This window comes from Pan troglodytes, chromosome 1, assembly GCF_028858775.2.
Source record: "Pan troglodytes isolate AG18354 chromosome 1, NHGRI_mPanTro3-v2.0_pri, whole genome shotgun sequence".
Lineage (NCBI taxonomy): Eukaryota > Metazoa > Chordata > Mammalia > Primates > Hominidae > Pan > Pan troglodytes.
In genome coordinates this window covers 211,040,655-211,064,148 of record NC_072398.2, presented here as the reverse complement: position 1 = coordinate 211,064,148, position 23,494 = coordinate 211,040,655, and the positions used below count along the sequence as shown (strand labels likewise).

The 23,494-nt window shown below is 54.1% G+C and overlaps 1 protein-coding gene across 1 annotated transcript; it reads left to right on the top strand.

The window, feature by feature from the left end:
• Window positions 1-2,129: 2,129 nt before the first annotated feature.
• PLA2G2F (phospholipase A2 group IIF) lies at window positions 2,130-11,328 on the top strand. The gene is made up of 5 exons (XM_001163707.5): window positions 2,130-2,389; window positions 3,010-3,062; window positions 6,290-6,434; window positions 7,422-7,531; window positions 11,020-11,328. The coding sequence occupies exons 1-5, from the start codon at window positions 2,274-2,276 to the stop codon at window positions 11,229-11,231; spliced, it is 636 nt and encodes a 211-aa protein (XP_001163707.1). The 5' UTR covers window positions 2,130-2,273; the 3' UTR covers window positions 11,232-11,328.
• Window positions 11,329-23,494: the final 12,166 nt, after the last annotated feature.

Below are 23,494 nucleotides of genomic sequence, written 5' to 3'. Positions count from 1 at the left end.
GGAATTACTGGGTCAACCAGTTTATTATTGACTCGTTATTGAGCACCCTGAGCTTGGTAGGGGGAGGGTGGAGGGAGAGGGAAGAGCCCGTCCTCTTCCTCAAGGATCAAGCCTCTCTGAAGACCAGCCCAACCAGCATGTCCAGTGGGAATTCCAGTTGATAAAGTAGCAGTGATGCTGCTCAGAGGCTCTCAGGGGTCCCCGGCCCCAGCCTTGGCCTCCTCGACCTACGTCGGAGTGGCTCTAGTTATCTGCAGGTTGGAGGCTGTATCTTCAGGATTTGGACATACTGAGCCTTACTTCTCGATTCTTCCTTCTTTGGAGTGTGGTGACATCATTAAGTGGTATTTGAGAAAATGGAGGCAAAGATAGAAGCCAAACTTTGTGCAGACAAGTGAAGACAGAGACTAGTCTTGTTTTCCAATCACTCCCAGTCTGATGAAGGAGATGCAGCCTTGTCCCAAGGGGGAAGCCCTAGGCTTTTGGAAAAAACAAAGGCCCCTTCCTTCCAGGATCCCCAGTCTGAAGGAAGTGTCAAGATTCATAAACCAAAACATATACAGGTAACATCACCTGTATATGTTTTGGAATGCATCACCAAATGCAAACAAACACCCTCCCATGCAAGGACCTGTGACTGGATGCAGTGGGGTTTTTCCGGGATAACTTCCTGGAGAGGAGATGGACCTGGATCCACAGAGAGGCAGCTGGGCAGAGGAAGGGTGGGGGCTGGGTGAGGGGGATGACATGTGGACTGTGGTTTGGTATAGCCAGAAGAGGAGGCTGGCAAAGCCAGGGGCAGGAAGGGAAGCCCCAGGGGTCTCTTCTGCCCCTTGTTGGCAGGTTTGAGGACATTGAGAGAGATGGATCAACTTGAAGGTGAGGGGATTATTTTCAGTGTCAACTTCCAAGAGTCATCTTCTCCTGCCTCCCTTACCATCCCCTCCTGGCATCTCAATTCTCCCCAAGGCTGGAGATCAGCCCCTACTTTGCTGTTGTTTGTAGACATGCGGTCTCACTATGTTTCCCAGGCCGGTCTCAAACTCCTGGCCTCATGCAATCCTTCCGTCTTGGCCTCCCACAGTGCTGGGATTGCAGGTGTGAGTGATCACGCTGTGCCCAGGCCTCTACTTTGTAACAATCAGATCTTTAACTGGGCACTTACACCTGCCCCAACCCACCACATGACACCCGACTTGTATGAGCATCACCCTCATTCGGTGAGGCCTTGTTATGTGCACTTACAGCTGAGAACTCAGAGACCAGGGAAGGGAGCTCTCCTACCAAGGCCTCACGGCTGGGAAGTAGGGGTCCTGGCATGGGATCTTCTATCAGTGCGACTGCTCAAACCCCCAAGCTCAGCCCAGGTGACCCAGCCCTGAGAGGGGCTCCCAGAGCTCACACTGCCTTGGATTCTCTCCAGCCCCATCTTTCTCATACATACCACCCCCCTTCAAAAAAGGCAAATGGTGCTGACAACCAGGCCCCCCAGGCTCTCCGTCGGATAATTGTGCCCCCTTCAAGGGCAAATTTGGCAATGTCACAACGCTGCTAAGTTGGTTTAGGTAGAATCCTCAATTTTGTCCTCCATATCTGATTGGGTTTCTTGTCCTCCGCGGCCCCCAGGTGATGTCTGAGCAACCCACCTGCCTTCAGCAGGAATCCTGGTGGATCGTTTAGCCAGAGTCTCCCAACCCCCTACGACCCCTGATGTTTCTTCTGGTTAACTTTCCAACCTCAGACCCCACCCTGCTCCTTGGCTATGAATTCCCGCTTTTTCTTATTGTATCTGCTGTTGAGTCCAGTCTCTCTTCCCCACTGCGGAACCCACTGCCATGGCCCTACACCTGTCCCCGTGGCCCCTTTGAACAAAGCCTGCCTTACTGTGTTTCAACAAGTGTCACTGAGTGATGTTTTATCTTTAACATCTTTCAGATGGGGAAAGAGAGGCCTTTGGGCTAATTTCCTTTCAGATGCATGGGGAAAGACTGATTCTCCTATCAGGTATGTAAACCCCCAAGTCAGGCAGACCAGAGCACCCAGGGGTGGGGACTGTACCAGCTGGCTGTGGGCAGGGCTGTGGGGGAAGGAGGAGGAGGTGGAGCCTCCTTTTTCTAGGGCATGTGTCACCTGCCTCCTGCCCAGGGGCATTGCTCCGGCACTCCCCTGCCAGTGTGCGAGGCAGCGTGAAGCTGGGGCCTGCTCCCCGCAGCCTCTGGAGCGCATCTCAGACCTTCCGAGACCTATGTTGCTGGCCCCCCAGAACCCGCAACATGGCAGAAGGGGCGCAGGCCAACCCCAAAGGGTTCAAAAAGAAGGTGCTGGATAGATGCTTCTCTGGGTGGAGGGGCCAACGCTTCGGGGCCTCCTGTCCTTCAAGAACCTCCAGGTAGGTGCCTGCTGCCCTGAGATGGAATCCTCCAGGGAGGGGCAGGGACAGGGGTGAGGGACTGGCTCCTAGAATCGCTTTCTCCTAAGAGTCCACATGGTGGGCAGAACCCCAAAGGGATCATTTAGTCAACCTTCACGTGGCACTCATGTGGCCCAGGGAGAGTGAGGCCACAACCCTCATGTGGCCCAGGGAGGCTGAGGCCACACATTTTGGAAGCAGTGCTGGGACTGGAATCCAGGGACCTAGGACTCCTGGCTTTGGATTCAAGACCCAGCTGCTAGGCTGGGTCATATGACTTCCTTCCCGGACTCCCTACTGTGTGCATGGGAGGTCTGGCCTGAGACAGCAGGCTTCCTGTCCTGAAGGCTGATGCGTGGAGGGGGTTCCTGCCAGAGTGGGGGGCAAGGAGGTGTTCGTGCCTCCTGGCTCTGCCATCTGGGGTGCGCTCCTCCAGGAGGGGCTGGGCAGGTACTGATGACAGCGCTAGGAGCAGCAACTAGGACATCAAGGGACAGCATTGATGACACCTGTCCTGAGGCTCAGGAAGGGAGCAGCAGGTCCAACACTGCCAAGGGTGGAGGGGATGGACTCAAGCTCCGGGTTTCGTCCTCCCTCAGGTCTAGCCTGGGTATGAAGAAGTTCTTCGCCGTGGCCATCCTTGCTGGCAGTGGTGAGTAAAGACTCCAGAGGGCTCCTCCTTCTCTCCCACTCCCAGCTTGTCTCCCGTGACCTTGGGCGCCTGAGTTATGGTTCCACTGACCAGCCTAGCTTCCTTCCTGTCTCTGGGCCTCTGCTTCCTGTCTCAGCCCAGCAGGCTGCACCCAATTCTGGGGCTGTTTACCCCTCCAGCCACCTGTAAACATGCATTTATGAGCCCCGGGCGGCAGGGTGCAGGGCTGAGCAAGCATCGTAAAATGCTGGTGTTGGCTGGGCATTTGTGTACCTGTGTGTACTAGTGTGTGTCCATCAGACAGGAGTTAATGATTTTGTGTGCAGACAGGCACAGGCATCTATGTGTGTATAGGTGTGTCTGAGCACGTGATGTCTATGTGTGCAACATGCATCCATAAAGTATGTCACAGTGTAGGCACCTGAGTGTGAGCCCATTTGTGTCTCTTTGTGTGAGTGTGTGTTAATTGGGGTGTGTGTCTTCAGAGCATGCTTATGGATGAAGGATGCATAGATCTGCAGGAGGGTGTGTGTGTGTAGGATGGGTGTCTGTGTACTGCAGAGTGGTGGGAGGTCAGGGGCTTCTTTCTGGGGGTGGTACCCAGGGCATCATGGCTCTGGGCAGCCGCCCCATAGGATTGTTGCGTGAGGCTCTTGACACAGACCTGACCCTGCCACTCGTCCCGGCATCATTTATGTGGCAGGTGTCCCAGCTCCATGGACCATTGGCTGGGCCTCTCACTGGCCTTTCATGCAGCCTGTTAAACCTTGCCAGAACACAGCCTGGCTTGAGGAAAAGAAATAAATGACAAAAACCAAAATAAGATTCCACGTGGCCAGATGTGAGAGAGGGCTGGTTGCATTCAGGCAAAGTAACCTGTTATTGAGAAGACGACTGCTTGAGTTCAGTCCGAGCCACTGGTTAGGGGCAGAGCCTTCAACCCAACTGAATGCGGACTTGGATTCCTTCGCTTGGACGGTCAGTGTGGATGTGGCCTTGGGCCAGGCCCCTGATTCTCCCCTGGATGCGTTGTGTATGTGAATGCATCTGTAATGCACGAGGGCGAGTGTGCAAGTGTGTGTATCAGGTATGTGTGGGTGTGTATCATGTATGTATGGGTGAGTGTAGGTGTATGAGTGTATCAGGTATGTATGTGTGAGTGTTGAGTGTATCAGGTATGTGTGGGTGAGTGTGAGTTTGAGGTGTCTGGGAATGAGTGTGTATGCAAGTGCATGTGGTGTGTAAAGGAGAGTGTGAGGTGGGCAGGTGTGTGAGTGTGTGTGAGATGGGTGTGTGTGTCAGTGTGTGTGTGTTCACCCTGTGCATGGCCGCGTAGACTTCTTGCTCTTCTTCTCTTGCCACATGGGAGTTGACTGTCGGGTGTCCTGGGAATGGAGGTGCCCCCTCCCCCAGGGTAATACTTACAAGGCCAGGGGCAGATGGGGAGGCGGCCAGGGCCTCGCAGTGGTTGGGTCCCTCCTCAAGGCGTTGTGTGGGCCAGGGACTCTACACACCTTCATGATCACACTTCAACCTCCAAGGTGCCCTGCAGGGAGGCGTCATGATCCCCATCGTCTGCTTTGGGCATTGTGATCCGAGAGGTTGCTGGTGTGTGCCAGGCCTCCAGCAGGGCACTGGCCTGCCTGATCTCTCATGGTTGAGATTGTTACTCCCATTTTACAGATGGGAGAACAGAGCCCCAGGGAGTCCCAGCTGGGCTTGGTTATTGGCCTAGTTCTGTCTGACTCCAGATTCAATGCTCTTCCCACTAAGGCACATTGAGGTGGTGAGTTCCCTGTCATTAGAGATGTCGGACACCATGTCTCTGGAAGCAGGCAAGAGTGGCCTTTGGGATTCCCCTGAGCCACCAGTTTCTGAAACCGTTGGCTTTCCCCTCTCCCAGTACATTTCCTCATTCAGGCTGGGGAGCAGGGTGGACATGGAGAGAGTGGCAGGAAGGGTGCTGAGCAAGGCCCCTCAGGCTGGCTTCAGCTAGAATGGCTGGGGTGGGGGAAGCAGGCGGAGCTGCACTGCGCTGCGCTGTGGTTAGCTTCCCAGCTCCGCAGTACACAAACCTGGGGCAGTCTGGGCTCTGCCCCCTCCAGCCTGTGGGACCTGGGCAAGCCTGCACCTTTCTGAGCCTTAGTTTCCTCACCCATAAAATGGTGATAGATTGGCTCTCCTGCTGGTGTGTGTAGGGCAGCTTCCCCCAGGTAAGGACTGTAGGTGCCAGGCTGGGCGTGTGGACGCAGTGCTGCATCCAGGAGGATGTGCAGAGGCAGCGCAGGCAATTCAGAGAGCCGCCGCACAGGCACAGACCGCAAGACGGAGAGAAGCAGTGGCCAGGGGGAGAATGTGTCCTGGGGTGGGCCGGCCTGGCAGGTGCCACAAAGCTGATTTCGCTGGTGCAGGAAGTGTCCTTGCACTATTTCTCCCTCTGTATGTGTGTGGGGAGACTGTTTTCCTTCTTCCCACCCCCAGCCAGTATCAGCCTGTAATACGAAGCCTTTTCTGTTTCTTCATTAACGATCAGGGCACCGAATTGTCGCTGGATTGATCCTGAGATGCACCAGGCCCGGGATCAGGGTGGGGACTCTGAGGCCCCCAGGAGGGCAGAGGCAGGAGGCAGAGACCAGGAAGGGACCCAGAATCAACCCCCTGAGCTTCCTAAGAGCATGTGGCCTTTGTGAAGCCCCCTCCAGCATACCAGGCACTTGGGCATCCCCCTTGAGAAGTGTGTACAGCCAAGTGGCAGAGGGTGTGGGTGCAAAACCCTCACTGCCTGGGTCCAAATTCTGTCTCCACTGCTTTCTGACAACGGGATGTAGAGCAAGTTACTAAATGCACTGGGCCTCAGTCTTCTCATCTGCACAGTGGCATAACAAGAGCATGCAGGGGGTTGCAGTGAGCATTCAATGGATTCATGCACACGGAAGGGGCTTGGGACAGTACCTGGCATGGAGCAAGTCCCTAGCAAGGATGACCTGCGTTGTTTTCTCAGGGCCGCAGGGATGTGGGTGCACACCATACATGGTACCTTGCAGATTTCTTTCCTCTGGCTTAGCTGCCCATGCTTCTTGCCCCAGCTTCCTCTCCTGCTTTCTCCTTCCTTCTCCCACCTACCCTAGGTATTGGGAGGATAGTCAGTCCAGACTCTCAGGATGAGAGAGGTTGGGAGCGGCCAGCCCCGGGGCAGGGGCTCAGAGCACCCCCTGGTTCTCTTGCAGTTCTGTCCACAGCTCACGGCAGCCTGCTCAACCTGAAGGCCATGGTGGAGGCCGTCACAGGGAGGAGCGCCATCCTGTCCTTCGTGGGCTACGGTTGCTACTGTGGGCTGGGGGGCCGTGGCCAGCCCAAGGATGAGGTGGACTGGTAGGTACCAGAGGCCTGGGCTCTTGTCAGGGGCCAAATGAGGACAGCTGAAGGTCAGACTGAGCTTGCCCTCCATCCCTGAGTGGGGGAGACCTTCTTTCCCCAAAGGATCCGGCTTCTTTGATGAGTTGGTGACCAGAGCCTGGTCTTTGACTATGTTCTCTCCAAACTGTTTTGAGCGCTTTCTGTTGTCCATCTCCAAGGTCATGGGCTTGGAAGTGTTTCAGCCCCTCCTCTCTCTAGGAAGGGACCTTTGACTTGCTCCAAAACACACATGGGAGAGCAGTCACACAGCTGACACCCCACAAAGGCAAGGGCTGTGACCCCTGCCCGCCTCACACTGGAGGCTCTGGAAGACAGGACCATGCCTCCTCCATCAGACTGTGAGCTCCCAGCAGCCATGGCTTGTCTTCTGCTCCTATCTCCCCAACAGCAGGCAGCACCAAGTTTGTATCACAGAAAGCTAAATAAATACACATTGACTAGCTGACTTCACGCCCCCAGAGGTGATGGGGACAGCCACATTGCCTGTGCTTCTTGTTCGCCATCCTACCAGTCCCTGTTGACCCTCCAGACCTTTGTCCCTCCCTGGCCATGAGGCACAGCCAGGGGTGGCCTCTGCCTACAGTCGACGCTCCTCCAACCTTGACGTAAACCTAGGCAGGTCCCTGACTCCTCCCACTGCTGCAGCCAGGGCTCTGGGGGAAAGCTGGGAGCCCTGTGGATAGAACAAAGACACAGGGGAGAATGTGTCCTGGGGGGGCAGGCCTGGCAGGTGCCACGAAGCTGAAGCTGTGAGGATCAGAACCTGGGGTGCCGGCCCCAGCTCTGCTTGGCTGTGTGACCTCAGACAAGTAACTGTCCCTCTCTGGGCTTCAGTTCAAATGTTTGACCTGCGAGAGACTGGAAGAGATGATCAGAGGTCTCTGCTGGTGGGAGATGGGCCAGCCCGGCCATGCCTGTCCACTCACCTCTGCCGCTCCCTAGGTGCTGCCATGCCCACGACTGCTGCTACCAGGAACTCTTTGACCAAGGCTGTTACCCCTATGTGGACCACTATGATCACACCATCGAGAACAACACTGAGATAGTCTGCAGTGAGTCCCTCTCCTGTCACCTGGGCCCCCAGAGAAGGGAGTGGCTGGCTCTACCAGCCTGTGCTGGGATGGTGGACAGGCTTGCCAGATTAAATACAGGCTGCCGGCCAGGTGCGGTGGTTCATGCCTGTAATCCCAGCACTTTGGGAGGCCGAGGTGGGCGGATCACTTGAGGTCAGGAGTTCGAGACCATCCTGGCCAATGTGGTGAAAACCCGTCGCTAGTAAAAATACAAAAATTAGCTGGGCTTGGTGGCATGTGCCGGTAATCCCAGCTGCTGGAGAGGCTGAGACACGAGAACCACTTTGAACTTGGGAGGCAGAAGTTGCAGTGAGCCAAGATCACACGCCACTGCATTCCAGCCTGGGCGACAGAGTGAGACTCTGTCTCAAAGAAGAAAAGAAAAAGAAAAAAAGAAATACAGGCTGCCTAGTGAAATTCATTTCTTAGCTATACAATGAAAAATGTTTTAATATTAAATATGTCCTAAATATTGCATGGGACATATTGATACTCAAAACTAATGCTAGTATAAAATTAATTAATATTTATAGATAAGGAAATGTTTAGGACATACTTCTACTAATACATGTATTTTTTTTTTTTTTGAGACGCAGTCTCTCTCTGTCGCCAGGCTGGAGTGTAGTGGCGTGATCTTGGCTCACTACAACCTCTGCCTCCCAGGTTCAAGTGATTCTCCTGCCTCAGCCTCCCAAGTAGCTGGGACTACAGGTGCATGCCACCATGCCCAGCTACTTTTTAAATTTTTAGGAGATACAGGGTTTCACCATGTTGGCTAGGATGGTCTTGATCGCTTGACCTCTTGATCCACCCACCTCGGCCTCCCAAAGTGCTGGGATTACAGGTGTGAGCCACTGCATCCAGCTAAACATGTACTGTTTACCTGAAATTTTAATTAATTAAGACAGGGTCTTGCTCTGTTGCCCAGGCTGGAGTACAGTGGTGCCATCGTAGCTCACTGCAGCCTTGACCTGGGCTAAAGTGATCCTCCTGCCTCAGCCTCCCAATTAGCTGGGATTACAGGCCAGTGCCAACACGCCCAGTTGATTCTTGTATTTTTTGTGGAGATGGGGGTCTCACTATGTTGCCCAGGCTGGTCTTGAACTCCTGTCCTCCAGCAATCCTCCCACTTCTGCTTCCCAAAGTGCTGGGATTATAGGTATGAGCCACCAGCCCAGCCTGAAATTGAAATTTAACCAGGAATCCTGTGTTTTGATTTTGGTTTTGCTTTTTTGCTAAATCTGAATCTGACCAGCCTAGCTGTGGCTTGAGAACATCTCCCTGAGGTGCTCTGATGCTCCAGTCCTGGAACTGGCATCCCAATTCTCCTGTCCCCCAAATTCTGGGTGATTCTGATTCTGTGGGTGTTGGTGGGGCCCAGGAACTTGGCTTTCAGCCGGCTCCCCAGATGGTTCTGAGACTGCAGCTCTGCAGGGAGGCTCTGAGAGAGACATGCTGGCCTGGGAGTCGGGGGACCTGGGTTTGAACTCTGGTTCTGTCACCATCTCCCTGCTCCATGTAGCCCTGGGCAGGTCCTTCCCCATCTGGCCTGTTTCCTCACTCATGGGTCCACTGAGGGGTTTGGATCAGAGCGGACTCTTTCTCTTCTGGTTCTGTCACTCGGACCCCACCTGCAGAGGTGGCTCCATCCTAGGACGCCCAGTGTTTCCAGGGATCCAAGGTATTAGCACCTGGCCTGGCGGGTTCCTTCATTTACCATGAACTTGCTGTGGCTATTTCCCAACTGAGACATGTAGGTAAGCGCAAGTGGCATCCAAGTAGCAGCGCCCAGGTGTCCCTGCCCTGCCCCACTCTGTGCCCCTCTCTGGGACAGGACTTCCCCTGGCCCAGCCTGTGGGCAACCACTGGGCCCTGTTTGCCCCCATGTCTTCACCTGGTGGTACCAGTTGTTGCTTATTAATAGCTCACAAGCAACGCTGGCTTTGCAAAGACACTCAAATCTCCTGTCATTGGGAAAGAGTCTAGTGGAGACTGGGGTGCACTTGGGACCCCTTGGGAGCCCAGATCTCTGTGGTCCTTATGTTCTGCTGTTCAAACATGAGGTGGATGGGCTGGCCTGAGATAGCAGACGCCCCCCTATTAAAGCAGCTGGAGGAGATTCTCCCCCCGCCACCACCCACCAGGGGTAACAGACGAACTTAAAGCAGTGACTTTCATGCTGGGTTCTGGGAATCCCTGGGGCCATCAGAGCCAGAGGCCTTGACAGGTGATGGTCACAGTCCCTGAGAGGTTCAGCTGGTACTTTAGTGTATTTTATCATTAAGCAGCTTCTTCTGGTGCTGTCTGATGCATCAGTTTTCTTTAAAGAGTTTCGTTTAAGAGACAGGATTTTGCTGGTAGAAAGTATGAAAAGTTTGCAGACCGATCAAGCTAGTTGGAGGTTCTCAAAGGGTAGCCCCTGAACCAGCAACAGCAGCAGCTGCAGCAACCAGGAACTTGTTAGAAATGCCAATCATCAAGCCCTACCCAGACCTACTGAATCTGATACTTAGGGGTGAGGTCCAGCAGTCTTTGTTGGAACAAGCCCTCCAGCTGATTCTATTGTGCACCTAAGGATGATTTCTGAAATCTACTAACTATAACAACAGCATAGGGACAAACAACAGTAGCATTAGCCCTGGATTAGGCATGTGAGAGGCTCTTAGGCACTAAGCTTTTGAACAATTGTTTTTCCCACTCATTTCTTACCAATAACTCCCTCTTCTTCTTTTTTTTTATTTTAAGATGAAGTTTCGCTCTTGTTTCCCAGGCTGGAGTGCAGTGGCATAATCTCGGCTCACTGCCACCTCCTCCTCCAGGGTTCAAGCAATTCTCCTGCCTCAGTCTCCCAAGTAGCTGGGATTACAGGCGTCCACCACCATGCCTGGCTAATTTTTTGTATTTTTAGTAGAGATGGGGTTTCATCATGTTGGCCAGGCTGGTCTCAATCTCCTGACCTCAGGTGATCCACCTGTCTTGGCCTCCCAAAGTGCTGGGATTACAGGCGTAAGCCACTGCGCCCGGCAATAACTCCCTCTTCACTGGGCGTTCTTTGATTCTGTGATTGAAGGGAAGAGGTCTGGGATGGCAGGAAGTAACAAGCCTGGGTGGCGTGGGGGGTGCTTTAGTTCTGTGGGTGACTTAGGTAAACCCATCCCCCTTTCTGGGGCTCAGTTTCCCCAGCTATGCAATAACAGTGTTGGGCTTCAGTGGTTCCCCAATTTTACTATACACCAGAGTCCCCTAGAGAGCTTGTTACAACACAGACTGCCGGGCCCCAGCCCAGAGCTGCTGACCTTGTAAGCGTGGGGTCGGGCCCATGGGTGGTGCTGGTCCTGCTGCCCAGGTAACACATTCTAAGGACCACTGGGACCTCCAAGTCTGTGTGCTCCCCTTCCCCAGCAGTAGTCCTGGGGGAGCTGCTGCCCCTTTCATCCACAGCCTTTGCCACCCCCATCCCCCTATAGGTGACCTCAACAAGACAGAGTGTGACAAGCAGACATGCATGTGTGACAAGAATGTGGTTCTGTGCCTCATGAACCAGACGTACCGAGAGGAGTACCGTGGCTTCCTCAATGTCTACTGCCAGGGCCCCACGCCCAACTGCAGCATCTATGAACCGCCCCCTGAGGAGGCCACCCGCAGTCACCAATCCCCAGCGCCCCCCGCCCCTCCCTAGAGCCTCTGAGGTCTGAGAGAGAAGAGCGGGAGGAGGGTCTGGCTTGGGGACCAGACGAGGTGCAGGGAGGGTAGGAGCCAGGCCGGGAGCCTGAGGGTTGCTGGTTGCCTCCTCCCTGGAGCTCTCCAGTGAGGGCTCAGCCCTCAGAAGACTCAGGAAGGCCTGGGTCCTGACTCCCCCAGCCCAGCCCCAGGCATGGGTGCCTCCTGCTGCTGGTTCTGGACTGGGTGGGAGGCACAGAGCTTATAGGGGTCTCTCCTGAGGGTGGCCGGGGAGACCTGAGAGAGAGGAGGAGGGGCCTCTGAGTGGGGCCTCCATTGCTGGCGCCAGTTTAACTCCCCGGAGCCTTAGAAAGTCTGAGCCTTAGAAAGTCTGGGTCTGAGCATCCAGGCCCAGAGCTGGATGCATCCTCAGCCCAAGATCACAGGAAGGCAGATTGCTGGTCACAAAGCATGGGTTCCGGGAGCCCCTCAGTTGATCCCACAGGATGGCCTGGGGTGGTGGCTACTTTGGGCTTGAGGCTCTCTAAAGCCCCATTCACAGAGCAGGTGCCCCACCCCAGCCCTCACTGAGGTGGCCATGAGTCCAGGTTCAGACCCTAGGGGATGTGCAGTGCTGACTGTCCCAGCCCCGAAGTCCAGCCTCAGAGCAGGCTCCTGGGCACTGACAGAGCCACACACCCAGGTACACCCCCCAGGCTAATATGGGGACACACAAAAATATGGCCTTCAACACCTACAAGTCTTCTCTGTGCCCCCCATCGACCCATGCACGTCACCCCAACCCTGCTCTGCCACACCACGTGGGTCTGAGGAGCACTCCTACCCCCCGGCTCCGGGTCCCTGACAGACACTGCCCTCCTGGCCTGCACCTGGAACGGCAGCCAGGACACTGGAGGGGCACCCACACCCTCTCTCCCTGGGCTGTGGATGGGTGTCGCAAGTCCCATCCCTCCTGGCCTGCACCTGGAACGGCAGCCAGAACACCGGAGGGGGACCCACACCCTCTCTCCCTGGGCTGTGGGCAGGCGTCACAAGTCCCATTGGTGGGGAAGAGGCTGAGGGCTGAGACCCACCTCAGTGAAGAGGGAAACGTAAGCAGGGAGAGCATCAAGGCGGGAGGCAGCCTGGAAACTTCTAGAAGAGGGTCAAGGTAGGAGGCTACATGGAAACTTCTAGAAGGCAGTAAGGAACAGGGTGGTGAAGGAGAGGGGAGAAGATGGGAGCATGGAGAGACGAGGTGAGTGACAGCCGCCAGCAGGGAAGGGCCTCCAGGCAACACAGAGGAGCTGGGGGCCAGGGCCTTACGGGGCTGGGTTCCTGTGTGGGGCGTGGAGCTGGGGCTGAAGTGGAGGGGACGGCCCTGTGGCCCCCAGCACTGTTGTTTCTCCAGGTGCACCTTACCTTCCTCCTTACCTGCCCGAGCCTCAACTCAGGGTCAGCAGCCTCCACGGAGCCAGCCCCACCTGCCCGAAAACCACTGAAGCCACCCTCCGCCTGGACTCAACAGCCGCCAGCAAGCTCGCCTGGCAGTGCCCCTGGAGCACCATTGTCGCTGGGGAGGGAGAGCCGGGAAGGGTGGAGAAGGAGGCAGAAGGGACATGTATGAAAAAAAGGACAGGAAACCTGACCAGAGGCGGTTTCCAGAGCCCCAGCCTTGGAGACAAGGACACTGCCACCCAGCGCCACAGTCAGTCTGGGAGGGGCCCACGCCCCCCACCCCCCACGCCACACCGCCGCCTCCTGCTGGCCATGGTTCTCCGGCTGGGGGGAACGCAGGTTCCCAGCTGCGCCCCTCCCCCCCGCACACACACCCTCCCCTGTCCCTCGGAAAGTCTAGGCCAGGGTCTGGGGATGGGATTCTGCTGCCAGGGGTCCTGCCTGCCCCCACTCACCCCAGACGCTTCGGATGCTGCAGCTCCTGGATAATCTCCACAGGACTCGGCTTCCTCTCCTCAAATGAATAAAGGCCTCCTACCTCAACTCCCCATGGCTGGCCCCTCCTTGGCCAGGCATCGGGGGAGGGCACAGTGACTCAACCCTGCTTCTCCAGCTCTGGGGAAGGTGGGTTCCCATGCCCAGTAGCTGGCATGGCCCGTCTCCCTCCTGCCCCCAGCCTGGGAGTGAGAAGTGGTGCCCAAACTATGGACCCTAGGCCCCGTGGTCCGGCAGTGGGACGATGACCATGGTATGATGATAACAACGGGGCTAAGCGCTTTTCAGGCACAGATCTCTGCCGTACTCTCTCCACCCATTTCTGTTGAATAACCGAGTCCCAGAGAGTTCAAGTCACACAGGTCACAGGTGGTGGGGCTGGGCTCTGAGTCCTCTGTGTCGGACTATTTTTTTTTTTTTTTTTTTTTTAGACAGAGTCTCGCCATGTTGTCCAGGCTGGAGTGCAGCGGTGTCATCTCGGCTCACTGCAACCTCCGCCTCCTGGATTCAAGCAATTCTCCTGCCTCGGCCTCCCGAGTAGCTGGGACTACAGGCGCCCGCCACCACGCCCAGCTAATTTTTGTATTTTTATTAGAGATAGGGTTCCACCATGTTGGCCAGGCTGGTCTCGAACTCCTGACCTCAAGTGATCCGCCCACCTCAGCCTCCCAAAGTGCTGGAATTACAGGTGTGAGCCACCACTCCTGGCTGCGTCTGACTTTTAATCCCTGCTCCTTGCAGCTCCTGAATTATGATGTGGGCACCTGGGGCAGTGGGAGGAGAGACCGAGGTCCTGATGCCGGCCCATCCAGTTCTCCTTCCAGCTCTGCCGCTGACATCTGTTGAGCCTTGGTGGGCCCATCTGTGAAATGGGACTACATTTCTGCAGTGAAGGGTCCCAGGCTTGTTGTGACAGCCACTGAGACAGTGGGGAGGAAAGGGCTTTGTGAGCCGAGTGGGGTGGGGAGGGGAAAGCAGGAGATTATTACAGTCGAGATCATTAGTATGGAGGCTGGATATTTCTTCAGAGTGAAAGTGAGTGACCGTGGGGCCATGAGGGTCCCGCAGGGCAGCTGGGTCCTGGCCCCTTCCCGACTCAGGCTCCTTCCTGTATGGGCATCCGTTGCCTCCCCTGCAGGGACCAGAGCGGCTGTTTCTTTTTCTTTTCTTTTCTTTTCTTTTTTTTTTGAGACGGAGTCTCACTCTGTCACCCAGGCTGGAGTGCAGTGGCGCCATCTCGGCTCACTGCAAGCTCCGCCTCCCGGGTACACGCCATTCTCTTGCCTCAGCCTCCCGAGTAGCTGGGACTATAGGCGCCCACCACCACGCCCGGCTAATTTTTTGTATTTTTAGTAGAGACGGGGTTTCACTATGTTAGCCAGGATGGTCTCGATCTCTTGACCTCGTGATCCGCCCGCCTCGGCCTCCCAAAGTGCTGGGATTACAGGCATGAGCCACCGCGCCTGGCCCAGAGCGGCTGTTTCTCATGCTCCCTAAAGCCGTGGGCTTCCCTGGGGACATCAGCCGGTACCCCTGTGTTATATGGGGAAGCTTTCACAGGCGACCCTGCAAGAAGAGGGATTCCTCAACTCAGTATTTTAAAAGTTTGAAAATCCCTGGACAAGCTCACCCCACGGGTTCGTTCACCCAGCAGCCCTGCATGAGAGTCCCCTGTGTGCCAGCTGTGGTGCTGGGCTTCCAGCCTCTGCCCGCCCCCCCCTCCCGAGAAGCCTGCAGCCCAGGCGGGAGGCAGACGCTGAGCTCTTAACCTTGACACGCGGTGCCAAGTGGTGTGGCCGGGAGCACAGGGGTGAGGACTCAGGTCTGTGTGGCAGTCCCAAAGGTGCCAAAAGAGGATGGATGCAGCTGGGGTGGTGCAGCTGGGGTCTCCCTGGCGTGGAGAGGAGGAGCAGGGGGTCACATTTTGTGAGGAGGGGCCCCTTCCACCGCCTGGGGATCTCCTCCCCTGGGGACCCATGAAGACTCCATCCGGGGGACTGAGGTCTTCCACGCTAAAGCGTGAGGACGGCGCTGTTAGTGCTCCTCCCTGTCCTGGGGCTGCCATCTCTGCCCAGACCTAGGTCCGCCTACCCCCTCGGGAGACCCATGCCCCTCCCGGCTCCTTTCCCGGTTCCTCCGACCTGTGGGGCGTCCCTGACAGCTTTTCCAGAACGCGGGCGACACCTAGTGGACATCACGGGTCACAACCGGTGCTCCACCGCACCCCTCCCGCCCCTCTGCCCTGGACCCAGAGTGGAATTCTGTTGAGGGCCTGCCACAGGCCCACAGTGTCCAGGAGAGCACAGGAAGCCGTCAGTATGGCCTCCACCATCCTCTCATTGTTGTCATCACCGCCTCTCGAGAAGCGCTGCCCTTAAAGCAAACAGCACAGGCTGGGTGGCACCCTGGCCCTGTCCCTAGCGGGCAGTGTAGATGTGGCAAGTCGCTTCACCCCTCTCAGCCTCAGTTTCCCCCTTCTGTAAAATGTGGTTGATAATGAAGCACACCCCATAGGGTTTGAGGATGACATGAGCTCAGGGATGAGAATGCCCCTAGCATAGGGCCTGGCGTGGAGAAGGGAAATTTTCTAGAGTGGGTGACTGGTGCCCTGGGCAAAAGACCTTCAGGTCGGGGTGGCAGACAGCGGCAGGTAGAAGAAGGTGTTGCTGATGGAAGTGGACTGCCTGTGATATTCTTCCCCAAACAGAAAACTGGCAGAAGCAAAGCTGTTATTTAGCAAGACAATCTGGCTCCCTGCCTGTGAGTGTGAGGGGGAACGGGAGCGGGTGGGAGGAGGAGGAGGGAGAGGATGCAGAAGGGAAGGGTCTGTGGACCCTTGCTGTCCCTAAGCCATAGCCAGGCACCCGGGGCCTTGACTGACCCTGCCCCCAGCTGGGCCTGAGAGCCGCCACTTCCTCGGCCCGGCCCTGACTATGAATGCAGAGAGGCAGCCCTTCCTCCAGAGGCTGCCGCAGTAACGCTAGCTGTTGGCTTCCCCAGTTGTGGCTTCCTGACAAGCAGCTGATGCCACCCACTGTGACAACAAGGAAAGTTCTGGAGAAAAACACCAAGGCTCCTAGCAACAGGAGACAGGGGTGCACAGTTAAAAAAAAAAAAAAAAAAGAAAGACATATTGGGCCAGGCGTGGTGGCTCACCGCTGTAATCCCAGCACTTTGGGAGGCTGAGGTGGGCGGATCATGAGGTCAGGAGATCGAGACCACCCTGGCTAATACGGTGAATCCCTGTCTCTACTAAACAAAATACAAAAAAAAAAAAAATTAGCCGGACATGGTGGGGGGGCGCCTGTAGCCCCAGCTACTCGGGAGGCTGAGGCAGGAGAATGGCATGAACCTGGGAGGCGGAGCTTGCAGTGAGCCGAGATCGCGCCACTGCACTCCGGCCTGGGTGACAAAACGAGCCTCCGTCTGAGGGAAAAAAAAAAAAAAAAGACATATTGCCCTGCCAAAGTCAACCCCTCTAAAACACCCATGCTCTGCCAAGGAAAGGGGTCTGTGATCTCAGGATGTCAGGGCCCAAGTAAGAAAAGCAGAGTGCATCGATCACTGTGCCCAGAGCTCTGTGTGTCCTCTCATTTAACCCTCTCAGCAGCCCTAGGAGGTGGGTGAGGAGAGAGGCCATTTCTCTTACTGTCTCCTGTCTCTGAAGAGAAGGAGGAAGTAAAAGTTGAAAAACAACAGGAATGAAGTCAGTGGCAAGACCAGCCAGTGCCACTGATGACCAGGCCTGAGGTTAAAAGTTTAACCACCGCTCCCCCAAGCCCGCCACTCTAACCACATGTGCTCTCAATCTACCACGACCCTTTCACGTGGAACCCCTTAGAGTTGTAAGCCCTTAAAACGGCCAGGAACTCTGTCTTCGGGGAGCTCTGTTCTTGAGACGCGAGTCTGCCGAAACTCCCAGGCAAATAAAGCCAAATCCTTCCTTAACCTGGTGTCTGAGGGGTTTTGTCCACGGCTCGTCCTGCTACATTTCTTAGTTCCCTGACCGGGAAGCGGGGTGACTGATGGACGGTCCAGGCAGCCCCTTAGGCAGTTTAGGCCTGCCCTGCGAAGTATCCCTGTGGGCGGCTCTGGCCAGCTTGAGTGACGCGGATCCTGAGAGTGCTCCCGGGTAGGTATTTGCCCCAGTGGGATGCCTCATCAGAGTGGTGCATGGCAGGCCCCCGTGGAGGATCGACGCAGTGGCTGAACACTGGGAAGGAACTGGCACTTGGAGTCTGGACAACTGGAATACGGTAGGACCGGTCCTGGGAATTTCCCCACTCCATTTGAGTGGAAGCGTGGACTGATCACCCACCGTGTGCCCTTATCGGCACTTGGGTCTCGGCATTGATTTTGATTTGGTTTGACTTGTTTGCAATCGGCACTTTGGTCTCAGTATTGATTTTGATTTGGCTTGACTTGTTTGCAAAAAGGAAAGTGAAAGTGAGTGCTTGAGTTTGAGACAGTCGAGACTACAGTGACCCCTTTACCCTTTCCTTCTTGTAGTGTGAGTGTTGTTTTGTCTCGGGAGGAAGGTGGGTGGAACGCAAAGTAAGCCCACTCTTCTAGGAACTATGTTGAAAAATTTCAAGGAAGGATTTGGTGGAGACTATGGAGTGAACTATGACACCAGGAAAGCTTAGAACTTTGTGTGAGATAGACTGAGCAACATTAGAAGTGGGTTGGCCAACAGAAGGAAGCCTAGACAGGTCCCTTGTTTCAAAGGTGTGGCACAAGGTAACTGGTAAAGGATACCTAGACCAGTTTCCATATATAGACACTTGGTTACAGCTGGTTTTAGACCCCCCCACAGTGGTTAAGAGGATAGGCAGTAGTAATACTAGTGGCAAAGGGCCAAACAGCCAAGGAAGAATCCTGCTCCACCCACCGAGGCAATCAACTCCTAAAGTCCTGTCCGACCCAACATCAGAGGATTCATGGCAAGAAACAGCACCAGTGACCTCCCCCTTTTACCAAGAAGGAAGGCCTTCCATTCCTGAGCCCACTGCACCCGAGCTTCCACAAGGCCTATATACCCCTAGGCCATCCAGAGTAGAAAAGAAAGGATGCGAGGCCTCGGGAGAAACCCCTCCCTTGGCAGCCTGTTTGAGGCCTAGAACTGGGATACAAATGCCCCTGAGACAGCAATGGTATACTGGGGTAGATGAGGACGGGCATATGGTGGAGAGGCGTGCCTTTGTGTACCAGCTCTTCACCCCTACCGATCTCCTCAATAGGAAAAACAATACCCCATCCTATACGGGAAAGCCTCAAGCTATAATTGATTTGCTCCAAACTATAATCCAGACCCACAACCCCACCTGGGCTGATTGCCACCAGGTGCTCATGTACCTCTTTAACACAGATGAAAGGAGGAGAGTGCTCCAAGCAGCAACTAAGTGGCTGGAAGAACATGTTCCTGCTGATTACCAAAACCCCCAAGAGTATGTGAGGATCCAATTACCAGGAACAGACCCCCAGTGGGACCCAGATGAAAGACAGTATGCAAAGGCTAAACCGGTACAGGGAAGCCCTTCTGGAAGGGTTAAAGAAGGGAGCTCAGAAGGCCACAAATGTTAACAAAGTCTCTGAGGTCATTTAAGGGAAAGATGAGAGCCCAGCACAATTCTACGAGAGACTATGTGAGGCCTATCCTATGTATACTCCCTTTGATCCCGATAGCCCTGAAAATCAGTGCATGATTACCATGGCTTTAGTCAAACTACAGAAGACATTAGAAGAAAATTGCAGAAACAGGCTGGGTTTGTAGGCATGAATACGTCACAGTTATTGGAGATAGCCAACCAGATGTTTGTAAATAGAGATGCAGTAAGCCGCAGAGAGCACCACAGAGAGTGAATGCCAAGCCCAGCGAAACACTGACCTGCTAGCGGCAGCTATTAGAGGGGTTTCCCCCAAAGGGGCGAGAGAAGGGGGGGCCCCAGGAAAAATACCCAATCTGGCCATCCACACTTGCAGCATAACCAGTGTGCTTTACTGTAAGAAAATAGGACATTGGAAGGAAGGGGCCCCCAGTTGAAAGGGAAACGAGGTGACTCTGAGCAAAGGGTCTCAGACAAGGACGAAGGAGCCTTGTTCAATCTGCCAGAAGGGTTATGGGACAGAGGGGGACCAGGCTCATGTGCCCCCAAAGAGCCCATGGTCAGGATGACAGCTGGGGGCAAGAACATTGAGTTTCTAGTCGATACTGGTGCTGAACATTCTGTAGTGACCAGCCCGGTTGCCCCCTTATCCAAAAAGACTATTGATATAATTGGAGCCACAGGGGTTTTGGCAAAGCAAGCTTTCTGTTTGCCCCAGACCTGTACCATAGGGGGGCATGAAGTGACTCACCAGTTCCTGTACATGCCTGACTGCCCCTTGCCTTTGCTAGGAAGGGACCTACTTCGCAAACTGAGAGCCACCATCTATTTTACAAAGCACAGCTCTTTACAGCTAAAGTTACCTGGAACGGGAATCATCATGGCCCTTATGGTTCCTTGGGAGGAGGAACAGAGACTCTTCTTAACTGAGCCAGGCCAAGGGATAGGACCCTCTCGCTAAGTGGTGGCCAAGGGCAGAAGACAACCCTCCAGGACTGGCAATCAACCAGGTCCCCGTACTCATAGAAGTTAAGCCTGGGGCCCAGCTGGTCAGGCAAAAACAGTACCCGGTCCCCAGAGAAGCTCTTGAAGGTATCTGGTCCATCTCAAGTGCCTGAGAGCCTTTGGAATTATAGTCCCTTGTCAGTCTCCATGGAACACTCCCCTCCTGCCTGTTCCCAAGCCAGGGACCAAGGACTGCAGGCCGATACAGGACTTGCACTTGGTCAATCAAGCTACGGTGACTTTACATCCAACAGTACCTAACCCGTACACATTGTTGTGGTTGCTGCCAGCTGAGGACAGCTGGTTCACCTGCCTGGACCTGAAGGACACTTTCTTTAGCATCAGACTAGCCCCTGAGAGCCAGAAACTGTTTGCCTTTCAGTGGGAGGATCCAGGGTCAGGTGTCACCACTCAGTACACTTGGACTTGGCTTCCCCAAGGGTTCAAGAACTCCCCCACCATCTTTGGGGAGGCCCTGGCTCGAGACCTGCAAAAGTTTCCCACCAGAGACCTAGGCTGCATGTTGCTCCAGTATGTCAATAGGCATAGCTAGGCAAGGTCCAACTGTCCCGCCCAGCATACAAGCTTATGGAGCTTGTATGCTGGGCTTATGTCAATGACCTCCTGCTGGGACACCCCATGGCAGTCGGGTGTGCCAAGGGAATGGATACCCTGCTCTGGCACCTGGAGGACTGTGAGTATAAGGTGTCCAAGAAGAAAGCTCAGATATGTCGACAGGAGGTACATTACTTGGGATTTACTATGCAACGGGGGAGTGAAGCCTGGGGTCAGAAAGAATGCAGGTCATTTGCAACCTACCGGAGCCTAAGACCAAAAGGCAGGTGAGAGAATTCTTAGGAGCTGTGGGGTTCTGCAGGTTATGGATCCCAAACTTTGCAGTACTGGCCAAACCTCTGTACGCAGTCATAAAGGGAGGTAACAAAGAGCCTTTTGAATGGAAGTCACAAAAGCAATGAGCTTTTCATGAGTTAGAAGAGAAACTCATGTCAGCCCCAGCCCTGGGGCTACCTGACCTGATGAAGCCATTTACACTGTATGTGGCAGAGTGAAAAGATGGAAGTTGGGAGTTTTAATCCAGACGGTGGGGCCCTGGCCAAGACCAGTAGCCTACCTCTCCAAACAGCTAGATGGAGTTTCTAAATGTTGGCCCCCATGTTTGAGGGCCTTGGCAGCAACTGCTCTGCTAGCACAAGAAGCAGATAAACATACTCTTGGGCAAAACCTGAACATAAGGGCCCCCCATGCTGTGGTGACTTTAATGAATACCAAAGGACATCATTGGCTAACAAATGGTAGACTAACTAGGTACCAAAGCTTGCTCTGTGAAAATCCCTGCATAACCATTGAAGTTTGCAACACCTTGAACTCTGCCACCTTACTCCCGGTGTCAGAGAGCCCAGTTGAACATAACTATGTACAGGTGTTGGACACAGTTTATTCTTGCAGGCCTGACCTCCGAGACCATCCTTGGACATCAGTAGACTGGGAGCTGTACATGGACGGGAGCAGCTTCGTCAACCCGCAAGGAGAGAGGTGTGCAGGATCTGCAGTGGTAACCCTGGATGCTGTCACTGAAGCCAAATCGTTGCCCCAGGGTACTTCAGCCCAAAAGGTCAAACTCATTGCTTTAATTTGGGCCTTAGCACTAAGTGAAGGTAAGACTGTAAATATTTATACTGACTCTCGGTATGCCTTCTTAACCCTCCAAGTGCATGGGGCGTTATATAAAGAAAAAGGCCCGTTGAAATCTGGGGGAAAAGACATAAAGTACCAGCAAGAGATCCTGCAATTAGTAGAGGCAGTATGGAAGCCCCAAAAGGTGGCAGTCATGCATTGCAGAGGACACCAGCGAGCTTCCACCTCGATTGCCTTGGGGAATTCCCAAGCTGACTCAGAGGCTTGAAAAGCAGCATCCACCCCCTTCTGGGCATCAATCACAGCCCCCCTGTTCCCTCAGGCACCTGACCTTGTACCTACTTATTCTAAAGAAAAGAAGGACTTTCTCTAGGCAGAGGGAGGACAGGTGATAGAAGAGGGATGGATCTGGTTATCGGACAGAAGAATAGCCATACCACAACTGCTAGGAGCCGCAGTCATATTGGCTATGCATGAGACCACCCACATAGGCCAAGAGCCATTTGAAAAGTTGTTGGGCCAGTTCTTCTACATCTCACATCTGTAAGCCCTTGCCAAAACAGTGGTGCAGCAGTGTGTCACCTGCCAGCAGCACAATGCTAGGCAAGGTCCAACTGTCCCACCCAGCATACAAGCTTATGGAGCAGCCCCCTTTGAAGATTTCCAAGTAGACTTCACCAAGATGTCCAAATGTGGAGGTAACAGGTATTTGCTAGTTCTGGTGTGTACACACTCTGGGTGGGTGGAGGCCTATCCAACACGAACTGGGAAAGCTTGTGAAGTAACCTGTGTGCTTCTCCGAGATCTCAACCCTACGTTTGGACTGCCCTTACGAATCAGCTCAGACAATGGGCTGGTGTTTGTAGCTAGTTGGTACAGAAGACAGCAAAGGTATTGGGGATCACATGGAAACTACATACTGCTTACCAACCACAGAGTTCTGGGAAGGTGGAGTGGATGAATCAGACTATCAAAAATAGTTTAGGGAAAGTGTGTCAAGAAACAGGATTAAAGTGGGTATAAGCTCTCCCTATGGTATTGTTTAAGATTAGATGTACCCCTTCTAAAAGAACAGGATATTCCCCTTATTAAATATTATATCATAGGCCCCCCTCCCAGACTATGGGGACTCCCAGGCACGCCTCGAGAGCTAGGTGAAATTGACTTACAGCAACAGCTACAGACTTTAGGCAAAATTACACAAACAATTTCAGCCTGGATAAATGAGAGGTGCCCCGTCAGCTTATTCTCCCCAGTTCACCATTTCTCCCCAGGTGATCGGGTATGGATCACGGATTGGAACATAGCCTCCTTGCAGCCACGGTGGAGAGGACCCCAGACCATTGTATTGACCACTCCCACAGCCATAAACCTAGAAGGAATCCCAGCCTGGATTCACCACAGCCATGTAAAACCTAAAGCATCTGAGACCTGGGAGGTGAGACAAAGCTTGGACAACCCATGCAAGGTGACTTCGAAGAAGATGACAAGCCCTGCTCCAGTCACACCTGGAAGCTGACTGGTCCGTGCATGGCTGAAGCATGAGGAAACTCATCGTGGGACTCATTTTCCTTAAATTTTGGACTTGTACAGTAAGGACTTCAACTGACCTTCCTCAGAATGAGGTAGGGCAAAAAGTTAAAACAGACTTTCTGTTTAAAAGGGACTTGTGTGTATAATGCTACCCAGTACAAGATATGCAGCCCAAGAAGTGACCAGCCTGATGTGTGCTATAACCCATTGGAACTACTTTATCCCTGTTGGAAAATGGAGTATGTAAATCTAGGAATTCATGGAACTGGACTGGAAGACCTGGGTAGTGAAGATGACAGTGAGAACTCCCACTAGTGAGTGAGGTTCTCAAAGGGGGGAATGAGAAGTGAGGCCATTTCTCTTACTGTCTCCTGTCTCTGAAGAGGAGGAGGAAGTAAAAGTTGAAAAACAACAGGAATGAAGTCATTGGCAAGACCAGCCAGTGCCACGGATGACCAGGCCTGAGGTTAAAAGATCAACCCCCCACTCTAACCACATGTGCTCTCAATCTATCATGACCCTTTCATGT